We start from the raw sequence: 20,187 nt of genomic DNA, 5'->3' as shown, positions 1-20,187 counted from the left end.
TCCCGTTCTTAAGAAAAATTATCTACATTTTGGTCATTTAAAAGTCAAACAAATGAAGTTATATGTAAAGAAAAAATTCAATTGTGCAAGATATTTCGAATATCATATAGAAACTTGTTTTCATTATTAACTGTGACTTTCACTCTATGTCAAAAAGCGGCTGTGATTTTGTATGTTTTGATTTTTTATTATCGTGGGTTTGGAAATTAATAAGTGAACGATTTTTGCTCAGTCAGCTATCGAATTGTTTAAAAAAAAACTAAAATAACAATGGCTGGTACTATATTAGAAAATTTAAGCGGTCGAAAATTAGCTTATCTTGTAAGCGGTCTTCTGATTTGTCAAGTGGTGTGTTTTCTTGTTGGTGGTTTGATTGGTAAGTATAATATCATTAGTTTTTATGTGGAGATAGTACAGATGAAATTCTATGTCATTTCTTGTTTTACTCTATTTATAATGTTCCTTTTAATTTTAATGTTTTAAATGGTAATCATTTTGTGAAGTTGTCATTTTCTTGCCACTACGCCAAAGTCATATTACGAGATTTACAACATGACAATTGCTCTTACTTTAAAATTGGATTTTATTTGTATAAATTACTGTGTCAGTCCTTCAACCTATGAGATTTGTGCATGATAAATGTTACAAGATATTAGAAGCATTTGATATTTTGTTATTATTTATTTGTTTTTCCACAATATAAAGGCTTTAAAAAAATAATTTCTATTTTTGAAAGGCTTTTAAAGTATAATTTCGTCGATTTTCAAATAGTTAAGTATTTATTTTGTATTGTTCAAGAAAATTGGCTTCAAATTGGTGTTACAAATTGATGAAGAATTGTCTTTATTTACTGAAAATAGAGCACATGAAAGAAGATTAATGTGATTATATATTAATATAATTTAATTCTTTTCTAATTAAAATAGTTTAATTTAAAATAGTAATGTCTAATAGTTAATAGTAAAATAGTAATGTCTAATTCTTTGAAATTTCTGAGATATAATCCATCACTAACATTAATTTTGATGTTTTTGTATGAGTATTGAGTAAAAGATAAAGCTTTAGCAAACTGTGGAAAATAATACAAGCACTTAAAATCCTTTCTCATGGCCAAGCTGTTATGGAGAAATGTTTTTCTTGTAACAAAAAAGTTGGAAGCCTAACAAAAAAAAAAAAAAAAAAAATTATAACTCAATAAAAAATATAACTGATTACTTGAAAAAATTCAGAATCCCTTGAAATCACAAAGAAACTAAGATTTTTTCTAGCAGGTTTAAGATAAAAATATTTGGCTTTATAAAAATATTTAGAAGATCAGAAAGAAAAATTTATTCAGCACAAGATAGAAAATGCTTTTTTGGTTATTTAAATGAACTTAAAAAGAGAGAAATAGGTGCTTACAAAATGTAATAGAAAAATTTGAAAAAAAAGTTATGAAAAATTAACAGAGAAAGCTGATTTGATAAATGATATAAAATATGTCTATCAACAGTTTTCGCTGCTCAGCAAAAGAGTGAACGTCAGAAAGCATTGAGGAGAGCTAAATACAATGTATGAAGAGTTTAAACAACATTAATCCCTCCGCCTCTTCTTACATTTGTATTTTCAAATATGAAAAAACTTTTCTCTCTTGAAAAAAATTGTAATTTTTGTTCTCTAGTGCTTTTATGAAGAGTACAGTTGTAATAAAAACATGAATAATGCTCATTTTCTTGAAAATTTATTAATTTGAAATGTGAAATTACATATTTTTCTTCACATTGTTATTTCTTTAATAATTTATAAAGGCAAACTTGAAATGTTATTATCTAAATGGAAATTTCATCTTCAACTATTTTTTTTGTAGCAAACTTATTAAATTGTTATATCACATCATTATACTCCAAATTGGTAAGAGTTGCTTTCAAAAATAACCTCTGAAAAACCTTAAATTTTTATACATGAAAAGAGAAGAAGGGGAATCTTGTTATAATTAATGTAACACATTTGCAGTTTCTTGCACTCTGAAAAAAAAAATGCACAATTTAAGCACATTCTTGCTTTGTTTCTTCTATTGTAGGCTTTAATTTTGATTTTTAGGTACACAATGTATTTAGTATTAACCGATATCTATGTTTTTTTTAACTATTATTATTACTTTTTTTTTACTAGTTCAAATCGAAAGATTAGCTGAAAGGATTTCTCTTTGTAGTTTTGAATCTGAGAGATTGTCTGGAAATGGATAGTAGTTTTAGTTTTTCTGTAATAACTTCTGTGTTTGTAAAAATTGGAAGTCCTTTGATGATTTAATTATGGACTTTGAAGATTAATTTTGTATGTCTGAGAGGGGACATATTAAGTTTTTCAAAGTTTGGCATTTTCAGAGGAGATAAAAAAATTATAATGTTGTTGCAAAAGTGGTTAAGTATCTGGAAAATTGCAGCATGTTTCTTGCAGGACACTATTGTAGTCTTCAGACAATTTTAAGTTAATCACAGGAAACTGGTTTTGCAGGTTGATATTGCTTTGGAATTAGTAGAAATCTTTTTCTTGGTAGCTATTTCCATTAGGACGGGGTTAAATTCTTCAACAATCATAGGAATATCAAAATTGAAGAGTTCAGGGATTGTTAGCATAAGGTTTTCAGGGATAAGATTGAAGGTTCAGGAGTATTTACGAAGTCTTCTGAGCTGTTGGAACTAGTTTTGGAGAGAGAGGGAGCATTGTTTATTGTGACAGCCCTGGTGTTTGGGATTTCTTACAAAATAAGGGCCAGTTTTAATTAACCTTGTAAATTCTTTTGCAACATTAATTCATCTGGAAAGGCTATTGAATAAGTTGGATTTTGATTTGCTGGTGTGATTAGGTGGTTCTCTATCAAAGGGATATCATTTCTTCCATTGATGATGGTAGTGAAGAATAACAAAATATAAATTTTTAAAAAGGTTAAGGTAGGGATAAAACACCCAATTGCTGGTTATTTTTATACATGATGAATTAATAACATCTTCAGAATGCAAGATGTTGTCATAGAGAGATTTAAAAAAAATTGTTGTTGTTGTTTCTAATCCCAAGTGGTATAGCTGCACTATACCACCTCCATGAAACCAAATATCTCTAAAAAGAATTGATTTCTAAAAAAAATTTGATAGGAGCATATAGGGTTAGCCTGGGTGTAACCAAGCGTTCTAGAATGACTGCAAAAATGGAAATTTCTCTACCTTGCATTTATATGTTGTTTTTTTTTTAAACATTCTTTTAATATTATATTTTTGCTTACATATGTAAATGATGTGCACTAAGTTTTTAAATTGTTGCATATAAAAATATTCTGATTCTAATTTTGTTTTATTGCTTATTAATTTTCTTGGGTTTTCATGTAGCTCCTGCTCCATCCAATGTAGAAACTATCTTAGCTACTAAATGTCAAATGGATCGTCCTATTGGGATTGATGAATTTGATGATGTATGGCACATCCCCAGAGGAAAAGGAAAAAGCAGTATCAATTGCAAGGTTGTAAATGACATCAACCTTGATAGTCCAGATGTCATTAATGATCCAAATATTACACCTAATCATTTGAGCTTTGCATTTCAAGCCCCACTTCCTAAGGATGGGATGATTCTGGATTATTCAAGATGGATGGGTACACTTAATGCTATCTTGGAACTAGAGATTTTATTTAAGAAGGAGAATCCCATGGGTAAAGCATTAATTATATGCATGTTTATTTATTTATTTTTTTGGTGGTTTGTAAGAAACAGATAAATCAGAATATATGGTAAAAATTGTATTTATATATATATATAATCAAATTATGTAGGTGCAATGTTAAAATATGGAGAAAAGTGTTATAAACTATTTTTTTCACTTCACAGTTTATGGTAATTGCTCAGAATACATCCACCAACAGAATATAAACTTTGGAAGCATCAATGAAATAGCTAGCATACATTTTTAGACAGATTTTGTTGATGACCATATCGCATGTATATTCATTGAAGCTATATGTTTAAAAAAATACTTGGTACTTTTAAAATCAGACTGTGCCCACTTTTCACACTGTCGAGCATATATGGAGAGTATAAGTGGCTGCAATTTTGAGATGCAAAGAAAGTAGAAACATTTGCTATCAGTAGTACAAATAAATGATTTATGTTTACTTTCATGTTGTTTTCTTGCATTTGTTCCCAAATGGATCACTTGCATCCATGCATTGTTATCCACTTCTAATTTGCTCTAAGCAAAATTTACTTTGGAATTTTATATAATGATATATAAATAGCATTCATTACACAATTTAACATCTATTGTAATATCTTCAAAACGAAGCATTTTAAAATCAAGGGAGAAAAACGCAGTACTAAACTTCAAATTAATATACATTATACATTTGGCTTATTAAAAATAATGCATTTTATGCAGTTCAACAATTTGTAAATAGATATTTAATCTTGTTTTCCTTTAATATATGCACAATAAAATTAATCCTGCATATCAAATACAATTATTATTTTGTTATTTAATAATCTAGACATAAGTTTGTCATTTTAAGAGACATATTTGATGTTAGGTTATTTCTCATACCTTTACCTTTTCAATTTATATTTTATCCTCCTCCCTCTTTCAAACAAAATATTTTTAAACAATATCTCAGATTTGAATTTCTGATATCCTTCCCTAGGAAACAAATTTAATAAAGAACCAAATTTGCAAAATTTAAATTTTTTTTAAGTAGCAATTTCTTTTATAACACTTATAGTAGAATTATTGAAAAACATTTATCAGTTATTTGTCATATGTTACTATATGCATGCTATAGAGAAATTGCAATATATTTGTCAGTTATTCATGGTATACTACTATATGTATGCAATAGAGATGTATGATTTTTCTTTGTAAAGATTTTATTGCATTTTAATCTTTTTTTATATATTTAAAACTTTGCTTCATAATTTGAATGCTATTTTAGCTAAAAAGCCAGTCATTACTTTTGAAGTAAAACTTGGCTCAAGAAATAAATGGGATCCTTATGATAAATGGACTCTTATTGCTAATTCTACTGAAACTAGGGACCTGAATTGTGTCATTGATGAAGAAAAGGTAATAATTACGATATTTTGTTAATGAATTTAAACTTGCATATTCTGCATATATTTTTTTCTAAGACAGTGAAAGTTATTTTGAAAATAGAAAGAAAAAAAAGTATTGATATCTAGTCAAAAATGAAAATACCACTTTTAGTAATGGGCACTTTAAAATGAAATACTTTATCATTGAAAGTGCATCACACAAATGGAATCTTGTGTGTTCTAGTTATGCTTTTATACAATTTTGAATCTTCTATCTTTTTGTACTTAAATTATGCTTGCAATATTTACAGTTTTAATGCCTTATTCTAATTATAAGATTTTTTTTTTTTTTTTTTTTTAGAAAATTGATGGTTACCATTATGATTGTGATGTTTTACCTCTTTTTGAGCTGGGAAGTGTTCACTATGACTACTACCTTATTAATATAAGAGTCCCAATAGACTTCACTGGCAAGACTCCATTGAATGAAGGGATTGGTCACATTGATGGCATGTGGCTTGTGGTTAGTGAAAAGTTTAGGAAATTCATATTTACTTTAGAAATTATTTGCTCATAAATGTAATTAAGCCTAGTCAAATCTAAATAAATTTAAGTGTTACAGAGCATACATTAATATTATATAGCATCTGTATTCGGAAGCATTCATGCCTATCATCCATCCTCACTTTTCAAATGTAAAGAAATTTTTTACATTCTATTTGCGTGTTTATACAAAAAAAAAGTGAATAAATCTATTTTGAGAATGCTTCTAATATGCAGGAATTCATTGATAATTTTACTGATTAATTGTTTAATGCAATTTTTCCTTTTAAGAAACAATTTTGTGACTCATGGTAAAAATGGCCTTCTGTATTAATTGGTGCATTCAGATTGTAAGAAAATTTGCATTGCCCTTAATTAGCCAAATTTAAGTTTTTAGATTATTCATAAAATGCATGATTCACATTTTCATTTGGATTTTATTTTCTCTTTGTTTTAACTTTTGTTTGAAATCTTTATTGAAGAAAAACTGTTTGTGTTGTAATCATTAAATTCACTAAAATGTATAATTTTAAGTCTGTATATGCATTATTCATTTAGAAATAGATCATGATGTATTAAATGTAGAATATAATGTATAAAATTTTAGAATAAGAAATTTATGATAATTCTGCTTTTTCTTTACTTGTTAATTAAGAATATCAGTTTCATGGTCTACAAACATACAAGTTAAATTCTGAGTATTAATTATAAACGGGAAGGTTAACTTCAAAATTTTCGAAACATTTATAAATAATAAGCCTTATTTAGGTAAAACTGCATAATATCAACTGTATACATAAATTAAGTCTTAGAACTAAATTTGAAATAAAATTTGGTATTTTGGAATATGTGGGTATTGACTTTGCTTTCTTTGAGTACTTTAATAAATATACATTTGTTATTTAATGTATAAATTCTAAATAATGAAAATAAAAACAAATTTCAATGCACATGGTGTGTTAGGCAAAAATTTGACATCTAATTTTGGAAAAACTAGAAAATTTCACATGTGAAAGTGATTAATATTTACGCCTATATATCTTGAAAAATCTTTTTTTTTTTTTTTTGACAGACTACATAAGTTTGTGTGTGTGTGTCCATTTTAAATAAAATATTGCAAGTTGATCCATTTCAAGGAAGCTTAGTTATATTATATCTGCACATTATACAGCTGTGTTTGTAAAAAAAAAAAAAAAAAAAAGAATGCAATGGTAACTGTCAAAACCAGCAGAAAAAAAGATAATGACCATATATATAATGATTTCTCACAAATTCCTTCCCTTAATATTTATTTTTTCATTTTTTAATTTCTTCATTTTATTTCAATTTCCTGTTAACATTTAAAATATCTAACAACATTTTTGTACACATTATATTATTTTTATTTTTATTTCAGCTTATTCATCAGAATGGTGGTTTTACTAAAGTGTGGGTGTCTTTGAAAACTATTTTCTTTCCTGTGGTTTTGCTGACACTGATCTGGTACTGGAAGCGTATTAATTTGCTATGCAGAGCTCCTATTTTAGTTGAAAAGTATGATGTTTCATTTTCCAACAATTTTATGATGTATAGTATGTTTTTAGGACACAATTTATTGATTTAATTTTTATCATTGTCATAATAATAATTAATTGAATTTTTTACAAGAATAATCTATATCTTTAATCATATTTGATATAGAATTGAAGAACTAAATATTGATTTTATGATTTTTGATAATAATTTATGAAATAAACTGTCAAATCTCATTTTGAAGTATAAAGCAGATTTATAACTGTAGACAATTTAACTGTGCTTTATTGCTACATTATCATTAGTATATGTTTGTGTTTTTCATGGCACACATTCAATATTTTATTGTGATTTTTTTTGAAAAAATTTTTAATGTAAAATATTGAAGTAAATCTTTGTTTTTCTTCAGAATGCTACTTGGTCTTGGAATAGCTTTGAGTGTCTTGAATTGTAAGTTTTTGTTTGTTCTGATGTATTTATTTATAGTTATTGTTAAATTGACGTTGCTCTGATTGATCTGTTATCTGATCAATTAGAATAAAGCTACTCACCTCTGATACCTAGAATAATATTAAACTGAGGAAGATGTGGTACTGTTTTTGTTTATAAAGTTTTAAGTTTTGGATTAGTAATCTGTGACTTAATATGATTTTAGTGAATATACACAATCCATTCTCTATTCAATAATACCTATTTTGATGGAGTCTTATTTTGTACTTTGCTGTAAACATGTTGTTTGTAGTCTTCAAAAGTATATATGTCGCATTGTAGACAGATACTTTTATATGTATGAATGAATGTATTGAATGAATCTTAGTATTTTATGCATTTGCTGTTGCTAGGCTTTTTGAAATTCCTTTTAAAATTTTGTGTTATCACATTTCCCCATAGTTTTGATGCTTGAAACTGAAAGTTGGAGGAAGGAATGTTCACATTTTATCATAAGTCCTCTTCCAAGGCCCTCTCCGGTGGTAGATTCGGTTGATTTTTATTAATCAAATAATTTCTTTTCTTAATTTAAATAAACTTTTTGGGAAATATCCAAGAATTTATTTATTTATTAGCATTTCTATATTTTTAAGAAAATATAATCATGAAAAAAATTTTTAGTATTGATCATACAAACAATTATACCAATTGCAAAACTAATTTAAAACATAAACAATTAAAATGCCAGATTATAGTTGAAGGATGTATTTTTAGGAAGAAGTGCAGTTTATTTTAAGAATCAAATGAAAGACAGTTAGGAAAACATGAACTTGTCATTTGTAATACTCTTTTCCCATTTTCAGATCACTAATTATCTAAAATATAAACTTACAGTAATATTTAATTAATTGCATCGATATCAGTGCTGCTGCCAAATTACATAATTTGGCAAAAGCTTTTAAGGATAAGTATATCTTGTTTTTTGTTAGTTTTAAATAAATCAGCCTATTGAATGATAGAATCCAATGTATGTTATGTTATTTGCTGTTTCTTTCATTTATAGGCCCTCTTGAATATTTAACCTTATGGATCGACATGCCTTTCATGATATTGTTGAGTGACATCCGGCAAGGCATTTTCTATGCATCTTTGCTCAGCTTTTGGTTAATTTTCTGTGGAGAGCACCTTATGGTTAGTTACATTTTGTCTTTTATTTACTAAAGTCAATGATAGTTGATGTTGACAGTACATTTTTTGTGATATTCGAGTTTTGATTTTTGTTAACCCGGCACAAGCTAAGAATCCGTTCAGGAGCATACGCCGGAAAACAAACCTCATTCCTTCCTTCCTTGACAGTACATTGAAAACTGAATACTCCATTACTAATAAATTATAAGATTCATGATATATTACTGTTAAATGAATTCTTTGAAATGAAACAATCTTCATCTTCAAAGAAATAATTGATTCAGAACTCAATATAGAAAATGTTAAGGGCAGTAGAAAACATGAAAATCAAAGAATCGCAAATGAATGTATGACCATAAACCCCACTCTAACCAGCTGGTGGATAAACAAAGATGCAAAGTGATGGATGAAGAAATTCTTTATTTAGCAGTACTTTACACTGAGACTGTAAGTGTTCAGATTAAGTTACACAATAAAGTGTCTGTGGTTCAACAGCTATTTGTTTCATGATGGTAGCACATTGATTGAGAGACCTTTTTAAAAATTCACAGTTTTTTCCAAATTTTTGCTGTAAGAACTTTTAATATGGTGAAATAACTATAAACATTTTCATCTCTTTATCAAATTGTGTATGGATTCATGATTCAAAACTGAACAACAATGTTGAAGTTACGTTGATTGTTGTTGGTTGAAATTACAAGTCAACAATAATCACCAAAATAAGTATGCTTGAATAAGCTTTATTACAGTTGGCCACACAGATGTAAAGACACTGTTTCTGAAGACAATATTATATGGGGAAAAGAAGTATGACATGTGAGAAAATGAAAATTATGCAGTATTGAATGCAATTCCTTTCTTGCTTTAAAAAGTGTACTAGATTCTCCAATCCTGCATTAATTTTCTATTGAATAAAACTATACATCTATATGTTTGAGAGTATTTGTGGAGTGGTGAAAAGAAGTGAATTAGTCTCAAAATCATTCATTGAACAAATATTCTAAAGAAATTAATAATGAAATTATTAATTCATTTCTCAATTTATGAGTCTACTGCTGTTTTATGGTGCATAGTGTTGTTTATTATAGCAGTATGAGAAAACCATATCAGATCATTTTAATATTTTGAAGAAACTTGATGAATTTCTTGCTATAATTGTAATGTTTCGTGGTTGAATTCTATAAGAATAATTAGAGTTGTCAGCATTGAAAATTTTAAAACATTAAATTCATAATGAGTAATTTTTGAACATCATGAATTAGTATTTGTAGTAGACTGAGTTCTATTCTCTATATTCTGATTTTCTAAACAATTGATCAAAAATAAAGATAATGCTACAACACTAGTAAATATTGTTGGCCAATAAATCAAAAGTGGATCTTTTTTTTTTTTTAATATTTTGATTGTGTTGATTCTGTCTTTAATATTGTTTGGATTGACAGATATAATAGAAATTTCATAACTTGGATTTCAGAAAAGGGGTAATATTGTGTAAAAAAATTAATAAATCTTGTATAGCAAATAATAATTTATTCTGTTGATGTTATTAAGAACTTAAAGAGTGCATTGAAATGATAAAGAATTAATTATTTTTATGAAGTTTAAACTTTTGATCACATGAATAATTGCTTCATTAGCTGATAAGATAAGTTGGTATGAAAAATACTAGAATGATACTCCAGCCTGTGGTTTTTGTTTCAATTTCTTATATGTTTTATAACAGATTTGAATCTGATAAATTAACCTTAGAAATTAGATCTGATAAATAACCATTAATAATTTGTTCTTGACTAATATTAGATCTGAAATAATTTATCTGAATGATTTTTTTCTCCATATGTGATCAATGGTTGGCAATACAAAATAATTTCCAGTGAATTATTTTTAAATAAATATTACATTATTTTCATCCCTGAAAAGCAAAACATGACAAAGAATTTAACTTTCCTTCATATTTATTTAATGAAAACAAGGGGGCTTCGACCCCTGCTTGCTTTTGCTCTCTAACCTCAATGTTGTCTGATATTGTATGCAATATTTGACAGTTCCAGTTAGCAAGTTTAACTCCACTGGCCATTCTTTCAGTGTTGGAAGCTTAGTCTTTCCATGATGAGAGCATACATTTTCTTATTTAAAATTTAAAGTCCCGCAATGAGAACTTTATTTGTGTGTATCTAAATATTGAATAATCAATCTGTCACACTTTACCACCAACTTAGCAGCTTTTCATTTCAAATTGCTTGATACTTGCTCATTTTTTCTTCGTCTGATATTTATGGAAGCTCCATTATAATTTTAAAAAAACAATGCTGGGTTAACACTTGTATTGCATAGATATTGAGATGATTGTAAGCCAAGAGATAAAAATTTTTTGTTACTTTTAAAAGATAAATAAACCAAAAGGCTGTTCATTAGTGTTGCCACAAATGGTGAGTTTAAAAGTAGATTAACAAATAATGTTTTTTTTTTAATTCATTTGCTTTTAACTCTTTTGCAATGGGCATGTCATATATGCATCATCTACAATTGTCTGTCACAGTCGAGCATACCACCTGTGCATTACTAGAGGTTGAAATCTGGGGACAGGTGATGTATATGTGCCTGACCTTCAGTTATCTCATATTCTGCCTCACTTTGGTATTTTATTCATCGGTTGTTGTTGGAAGGTAGTAACCTTAATGTAAATAAAAAGAGCTGGATTCTTTAACTTTCCACGGGAAAAAATAAAATTCTCGTATTTCTAGTCTGACTCTGAATTTTATTTATTTTGTTATTATTATTATTTTGGTATTATGTTATTATTATTATTATGCAGGTTCTGTTTGGGTGTTTATTGCATTTAGTGTAACATTCAGATGCATTATGCATAATTCCTTTTTAATTTTGGAATACCTTGAATTCAATTTGTTATGGTAAGAAAATATTATTTTTTAAGAGGGAGAAAGTTTCGAATTATGAATAAGGCAATTATTGGCACAGGTTCTTGGTCTAAAGAATTAGAAATCAGGATTTTGAGTGATTCTGATATGGCTATTTTATCAGAATCTGAGATCACGCATGCCAGCCTTCTACTTATTTTGTATTGTATTTTTGAATTTTTTTATAATCATTTTAAAGTTTATTAGTGCATTTTGTCGATTAAAACTTCTGAATAATTTCAATAGGCATTTTGAAAATTATTTCACAATGTAAAAGTTTTTCTAAATATATTTTAATGTAAATTAAAAGGAAAAAGCTACTACATTCTAATTTTAACGTATATGATAAGCTGAACTAATAATCTAGATTGGTACTAAAAATTATGACGATAGGACTTAAACTTCCTGGATTTTTTTAAGCTTAGCTATGCAAAAACACTGCTCACATACACTCCGTCCCGAGCGAGTGTCTTGAATACAGTCATTCTGAAAGGATTAATTTGGTGTTAATTAAAGCTTTACTTTTCCTTTTTTGTCACCATTTCAGTATCAAGTGCAATATAAATACTTGCAATGGCATAATAATAATTTTCAATAATTATTTCAAACAATACTGACAAAATAAACCTCAAATGTCATGAGTCAAGTTATTCGCTATTTACCAATCACAAAGCAAATGAAATTCAATGCTGATGTATAATAGATAGATAAATATTTAATTGAATAAATAAATACAATCAAAATTATCTTATAAGTTTGCTTTTTAAGTTTTTGCAACATTTAAGATCACTTCAGTTAGTTTGTGAATATTATCAGATTATATTTATGGTAGGGGAATTATGAATCTTAAAAAATAAATAAGGGCACTTTCATTTAAGATTTGGGACTATATAGTTGGCACTAATAATATTTGCAGCTTAAAAAAATCCAAAGTATACAAATTTAATAAGCAAAAATAAAACTTGACAGTACTTTTTGGTTTTGTATGTGTTTGTTTAAAGACTTTTGAAGTTTAATTTTAAGCTTAAATTATCTTCTTTCTGTGTTGTGTATTTTTATGTTTAATTTTTTGAGAAAAATAAGTTAACTATTTATTTTTATCTTTCTGCTTCATGTTAATTAAGGAAGGTAGAAAGGTGAGAAAGATATTTATATATTCTTTTGATAATGTGTATTGTTTTTTGTGATTGTAATAACTGAAGTACTAGGAAGTATTATTATTATTTTTGGATTTAATGACAAAATTATTTAGTGACGAAGGCTCTCAAATTTTGATGAGCAATTTTCACAGTATATAAAAATCTATTTAAAAAAGTAAACCCTTTTTAGTGTTATGATATTGATTTGTTTTCTGTACTTTCAGCCAGTACTGATAGTATAGAATAATGAAGATACAATTGATTGATTAATAGTTGCTATTTTAGACAGTAATAGCTTAAATTTCTGAAATAATCTGGATCTAAAAGTTGTGTTATTAAAAGGCATTCGAAACTTTTTTTATTGATCTCATATTTAAATTTAATTTGTAATCACATTATATATACTTATTAATCATGAATTATAAATAGTATAATTTTTTTTAATTGTATTTAATTGTAATCAGATATGATTTCTTGAAATTGAAGTTTTAAACCTCCAATGTGTTTGGAGGTTTAAAACTTCAAACAGGAGTTTGGAATTAACTTTTTGCTTATAAAAATGCATAAGCCTTTTAAGATATAAAGTTTCTATGAAAAAAAAGAAGAAAGATATGATTTATTTATTTTTTTGGATGATTGTATAAAATCTCATAAAGGTGAATTTTTTGAGTCATTCTATGAAGATTTTGCTGTGTAATAAAATATTTATGTCTGGTGCTTTTATTTTTCAAATACATTATGAAAAATTATATTTTAGAATATTTTCTTTGCAAATAATTTATATAAGTATTTAGTTAGTGTTATCATTATAAACATTATTATATTGATTATCCTATTTTTAAACTAATTTTGAATTAAAAATAAAAGCTCATTTGTTTGTTCATTGAGTGATGTTTGATATCCTCAGAATGCTTTTATTCCAAAGATGAAGTTCAGCAATCGTTTTCTTGATTTTAAGTGTTTTGTTTGAAGAATTGTAGTGAGCAAGTATTTTGACACTTTGTATGAGTAATAATAGAAGTTCCAGATTGATTATCTGCTTAACTGTCTGTGCATCATTTCATCCCGTTTTTACATTATTAAATAACAATAAAACTATTCATAAATGTTATAATGCTTTTAAAAAATAGACAAATATGAATGGAATAGATAAATATTTCAAATATTATACATAAATTTTCATATGAATCAAAACAATAAAATGCTCCTAAAATAGAAAATTTTATTTAATTAAATAGTAGAAAAAAAATGAGTCATTAGGGGTTAAAATTTCTGTATCTGAATGTGTTGAACATTTCTATTAGAAGTGTAATTTTATATATTCTTATTTTATCAATAAAACTTACTTTCATTTTTAGGATGAAGTAGAACGTAACAGGCTGCGTAGTTATTGGCATTATCTCACAACTGTTGCATTGGGGTGTTTCTGCTTGTTTATTTTTGATATGTGTGAAAGGTAAGCTGATTTTTTTTTTTTTTTTTTCAATGGCCAAAACTCGGCTTTTAATGAATTGATGCTTAGAGAGGATAATGATGATTGTGAACCTCTTTGTAAAATTCAAAATCATTTTTCATTTTTTGAAATGAATAGAGCCGTTCTGACTTTTTCAATTTTTCTCTAGAGCAAGATTGAAATCCTGCAGCTCAAGAACTTTTTTATTGGTCCAAAATTTAACTGTGCTATTATTTAGTAAGAAAACTTGTGGCTGTAAAAATCTTTCTTAAGTTGAAATTAATTTTTTAATACTAATAAAATGTCCTCCCCTCCCCCTTTGTTCAGTGTGAAAAATATATACATTGAGGTAACAAAAGTCATGGGTTGTCTCCTAGGTAATGTGTTGGACCTTCTTTTTCTGCAGCAACTTGGTGTGTCATGGTTTCAAGTTGATGGAATCTCCTGCAGAAATATTGAGCCATGCTCTCTCTAGAGAGTCCTTAATTTTGAAAGTGTTACAAGTGCAGAATTTTGTATGAAATGACTTTTTAATTAGGTTCCAAAGATATTCTATGGGATCTAAGCGATCAGACGATCTAAGTGGTCAAATCATTTTCTGGAATTGTCCACAATGCTCTTCAAACTTATTGCAAAAATTTATGGCCCTGTGACATATTGCACTGTCATTCATGCATTATTGTTTGAGTGTATGAAGTCTGTAAATGGCATACACTACCTGACATACATACATGCAGTATGATGGCATACATACCTGAATGCCATCAATTTTCAGTTACTGATAGATTCAGTTGTGATCAATAGTTCAACCCTACCTTCAGCTTTAACTAACTAAAATCCAATAAATTAGTCCAACTGATATGGTCACAAGCCCAGGAGAGGTGCTGCGATGCCGTGATGTTAGTAAAGGTACTCAAGTCAATCTTCTGCTACTACAACCCATTAAAGCCAAATTTTTCTGTACTGTTGTAACAGACATGTCCATCATACATCCCACGTGGATTCCTGCAGTGATGTCATGCAGTATTGTTTTTTTATGAACACTGACAATTCTGTGCAAATGTTGCTGGTCTCGGTTATTAAGTGCAGGCAATCACCCACTACATTATCCATGGTGGGAGATTGTGCATAAAAATAGGTAGACTTAACACTGTGGGTGTCAGAATGTTGGATTCCCTAAGGATTTCTGAAATAGAATGTCCCATGCATCTAACTCCAACTATCATCCCATGTTCAAAATGTATTAATTCCTGTTGTGTGTCTTTAAGCATGTCAAAAACCTTTCATATGAATCACTTAAATACAAATGAAAGTCCTTCCAATGCATTGCTTATTTATACATTTTGTATGCAATACTACTGCTGTCTGTATATTTGCATATAGCTTTTTCATTTTTTTTTTTTTTTTTTTTTTTGTCATGTGTGCATGTGTGTTGAATATTCTGTTGTAAAGTTTGTATTATATTTATATTTTTCAGAGGTGTACAGTTGAAGAACCCATTCTTCAGTATTTGGACATCAACTATTGGATCAAAACTCTCGGTATCCTTTTCTTTGTTTGCACTTATAAACAATACAGTATTTTATAACATTTTAAGGATCAAGGCAAAATAAGCTCTGTATTCTCATGAGTGAATATTAGTTTGAGCATTTCTTCTTCAACCTCCAAGACTAGATTTTAAAAAATTTTAATTCAATTTTTTCAAAGCAAATTTTAATACAGGTATAATCATATAAAAATTATTTAAAAATCATTTTAAATAAAATTGTTTAAAGAAAACAGCTGTTGACTTGAATTAATCACCCAATTGTATAAATAATTGGATCTCATTGATTGGTAAGTAAATATGAAAAGCAAGGAAAAAAAATAGTAAGAATAACATTTTGAATTTTAAAGGATTTAAAAAATTTCTATAATATATTCACATGCAGTTAACTGGAGGCATAAAAGTAGATTGCTTTTAAAATATTGGGGGGAGGGGGGGCACTAAACACATTGAACTTCTGAAAGTTGCTGATGCTCTTACCTATTTTTCCTGTTTGATAATGTTTCTTATAAATAATAAGTTTTTTTTTTTTTTTTTTTACATTCTTTCAACTTTTTTTGATAGGAATTCAAAATTGTTTTGTAAATTAATTTACTTGTTAGTTTTATTATCAATAATTTAATTACCTATTTCCCCACAGAAATTAATTTTGTTTTAACATTATAAGGAATATATCTAATTTCATTTTCTTTAATTCAACTTATCTTAATTTTTTTTTTCTGTATAACTCTTTCTTGCTTATATTATATGATAGGTAATTGAAAATAACTTCAAAGATTTGTAATATAAAAATTTCACTTTTATTAATTCATTTATAGAAAAGCCTACATTTATTCAAAGGAAAGATTTTTATTGATACAAAAAGATATAGTATTTACATTAGGTACCGATTATAAGACTATCAATAATATTATTTCAGTCACAGTTTTTTTTTTATTTAACTTTTTGTGCAGAATCTCTTTTTTAATTGTTTTGTTTATATACTTTCTTATGTATAATTTTTGCCCCTTGCATGTTATGAAATAAATTATTGCAGTTGTATTGAATTGTCATAACACTGTTTAAAATTAGAATTGATTGCTGTTTTTATTTATCAATAAGAAAGAAAGAGTTAAATTTATTCTTCCATGCTCATTTGTTCCGCATTTGTTTTTAGAATATTTTGAAAGTATTCATAACATATGTCTAGTAAAATTGCAGAAGTAAATCTTAGTATGATATTTTCATAATAGAATGGGAATTCCATATTTCATGTAATGAATTAGTGTGTATTTCTGATTCATTTATCTTCGTTATTTATGAACTTTAAAACTTTCTTTTTGTGTCAATTTTTTTTTTAATCTTATTTGACTTGTCAAAGTATCTTTATCATTTCTTGTTTTATATATATTAAAATAATTATTTTTAGTATTTTCACCAAATAAAATTTGTTTTTAATTTTGAGCTGAAATTTGGTTCATCTGGATGATTAATAATCAATGTCATGATTTTGGGGTTGTAAAATCAGATTTCCTTAACATGAAATATAGTTGGGTTTTATAATACTTGCTGGAATATCTGCTTGCACATATTTCATTTTTCTTTGTTATATGGTATTTAAAGTATTCAGAAACATAGGTTTCAAAAGAAACACATTACCAAGTATGAGTAGTGCCAGAAGAATGTACTATGAGGTAAGCATTCTCATAATCCTTCTGAAATTTGGGTGATTTTGAATGTGGCAGTCGGGTTATATTATAATTTCTACTTACAGGGTATAATTTATCGTTTCAAATTCTTGATGATGGCAACAGTTCTATGTGCTGCTCTGACTGTAATTTCATTTGTCATTGGTCAGGTATGAAATTTTTATTTGCTTATAACATTTATATTGGCCACTATACTTTTTGTAATTTTTATGGCAAATTTATGTAAAACCCATTTCCCATGTTTGCATCAGGATTCTGCTATATACTAAAATCATATATATATATATATATATATTATTTATTAAATACTATTAGTTATTACTAGTGAGAAAGGGCAATTTATTGCAGCTGATAGTAATTTTGTGAAGCATTTTTAATTCTTTGATAAGTTTTTCTTTTCTAAAATGTCAAAAATGATTTTTTTTCTTTCTTATTTCTAACTAAAAGAAATTTTTTTATGAAATAGGGTTTAATCCATTTATTTCCAAATTTACAGATTACCAAAAAAATTCTCTAATCTGTAATATTATGTTGTGCTTAAATGTCTGGAATAAAGATATCTAAAAGTAATTTCTAATTCTGAGTAGATATCACTCGATTATTATAAATTTGGCTCATGTTCAGAAAAACTCTTAGCTGGTAAATTAAGTTCATTTTGTGCATCATCAATAATAAATTTTTTCTAAAAATTAGTTGACAATTCATTGTTAGAGGTAATTTCGCTACTCTTTTCATTATTGTATAAATCAGAATAATTTTTCTGTATGTATACTCTTTACTGATGTTAATTTTTAGTTTTTTTCTCAATAGCTGCTCTAGTTTATATTCAGTTGTGGAAATAAGTGCTATTGACGCTATAAGAAATTTAAACTGTAAATATTCTCAAAATATATGTGAATTTTTTAATTAGGTGAGTGAAGGACAGTGGAAATGGGACAAAGATATCCATTTGCAAATAGAATACACATCAGCTTTCTATACTGGTGTTTATGGAATGTGGAATCTATATACTATAGCATTGCTGGCATTGTATGCACCATCTCACAAGTATTATCCAGCTCAGTCAGGTAGGTTTTGAATTCAGATTGAAAGGAACTAAGTATATCTTTTTAGATTCATATAGATTATGTAACAAGATTTCAAACAATAAGTGGATAATTTTGTATTAAAAAAATGTATAATTTTTAAAGATGAAATGTATAAAATATAAATAAGTAAATAAAAAATGTGTAATTTATAAAGAAGAAAGTATTTATGAAATTATGTTGCACATTTTTATTTAGGCTGAACAGAAGAAAAAAAAATGGTATTCATCTGAATTTAATGTCTTTTGTATTAAAATTGAAAATCCATATCATTAAAAACTAATTTTTGATTTCTGAAATGTTGAGCAGGTAAAAAAGTAATGAAATGAATGACAGGAAAAAAATTGGAAAAGCCAGTGTTAGAAAGAGTTTCAAAGCCAAATGCATTTTTTGATTCTTAAAATCATTAACATGTATTTAATGAAAGGGCTTGCAATTCAGATCAATATTTATTGTTATTTTTATCTGTTTGATCATAAAGTAGTGCCTTGTAAACTTTTCAAGCTTGCTATTTTGCAGTAATTAGATCTGATGGCTTTAGTACCTGATTAGTTTATAGTTTCCAAATATAATTAAACAGTTAATTGAAAATCCAATGGTATTCCATTAGAGTTGGATAAATTTTGAAAAAAATGCTAAATGTAGCATTTATGATAAGGCCTGCTTAAGAAAATTCTTTAAAAAGTGATAGATTCAAATCTTTACATATATATATATATATTTATGTTCAGATAATTTTTATTGATAAATAATTTCTTTATTTAGATGCCATCTCCTCCACTCAAGAAGAAATCGAATTTAGTCGCCTCACAACTTCTGAACCATCACCATCAGATCCAACTGAAATCTCGAGCCTCACTGGCCTGACAAAAAAGGCTGCTTTTGATTAATATAAAATTTTGAAGAAAGCAATCATTACATGCCATTAAACTTGTCAGTATTTACATGCCATTTATTTTTGTCTTCACTGACAATTTCAGCTCATTTTTCTTGTTGCATATGATTTTTATATAGTGGAACTATTGGAGGAGTATTCTAAAATTCTACCATTGTTTTTGTATTTATTTTCCAGTATAGTCGTTAGTTTTTAATTTTTGGTCAGATGCTCGGAATACTGGTTTGCTTATCATTTTTACTTATAAATGTGTTACACAAAAGTAATGTGTTTTTGTCTAATATGTTGATTAAGATATTTGTTTAAATTTTTTCAGAGGCATATTCAAATAATTGATAATAATCTATCTATTCAGTAATATCAATTATTAATCAATAATAATAGTATGTGATTAAAATTATTCTTGTTATTCATATGGCAAATATTTTTAAATACAGACACTGATGTATTGTATTTTTGTGATCTTAATTTTAATATGTTTTGCTTCTTATACATTATCCTTTTTTTTTAATCTGTGTAATTCATGATTTTGACTAAAAGTCAAATAAAAATTATTATTGGATATATAAATTAAAATCTTATTCGATTTCTAAGAATTACTTTTTGCATTTATTTATTTATAAAATTGAATTATATATTAAGTTACAAAATTATGAAATTTCGGCATACTATTTCTGTAGTAATTTATGATAATTATCATTTTTTAAAGGATTATGGGTTTTTTCCCCCACAAATTTTA

At 27.0% G+C, this 20,187-nt stretch overlaps 1 protein-coding gene across 1 annotated transcript; it reads left to right on the top strand.

Annotated features, from left to right (window-relative positions):
- Window positions 1-164: 164 nt before the first annotated feature.
- LOC129968754 (protein wntless-like) lies at window positions 165-19,915 on the top strand. The gene is made up of 13 exons (XM_056082973.1): window positions 165-376; window positions 3,363-3,683; window positions 4,953-5,083; window positions 5,414-5,575; window positions 6,992-7,128; window positions 7,517-7,557; window positions 8,600-8,727; window positions 14,140-14,237; window positions 15,712-15,775; window positions 17,310-17,453; window positions 17,534-17,617; window positions 18,379-18,535; window positions 19,319-19,915. Exons 1-13 carry the CDS (start codon window positions 271-273, stop codon window positions 19,441-19,443), a joined length of 1,698 nt encoding a protein of 565 aa, XP_055938948.1. The 5' UTR covers window positions 165-270; the 3' UTR covers window positions 19,444-19,915.
- Window positions 19,916-20,187: the final 272 nt, after the last annotated feature.

This window comes from Argiope bruennichi, chromosome 5 (assembly GCF_947563725.1).
Source record: "Argiope bruennichi chromosome 5, qqArgBrue1.1, whole genome shotgun sequence".
In the NCBI taxonomy this organism is placed as follows: Eukaryota; Metazoa; Arthropoda; class Arachnida; order Araneae; family Araneidae; genus Argiope; species Argiope bruennichi.
Note: the sequence above shows the minus strand (reverse complement) of the source record. Positions and strands in the feature narration are given on the sequence as shown.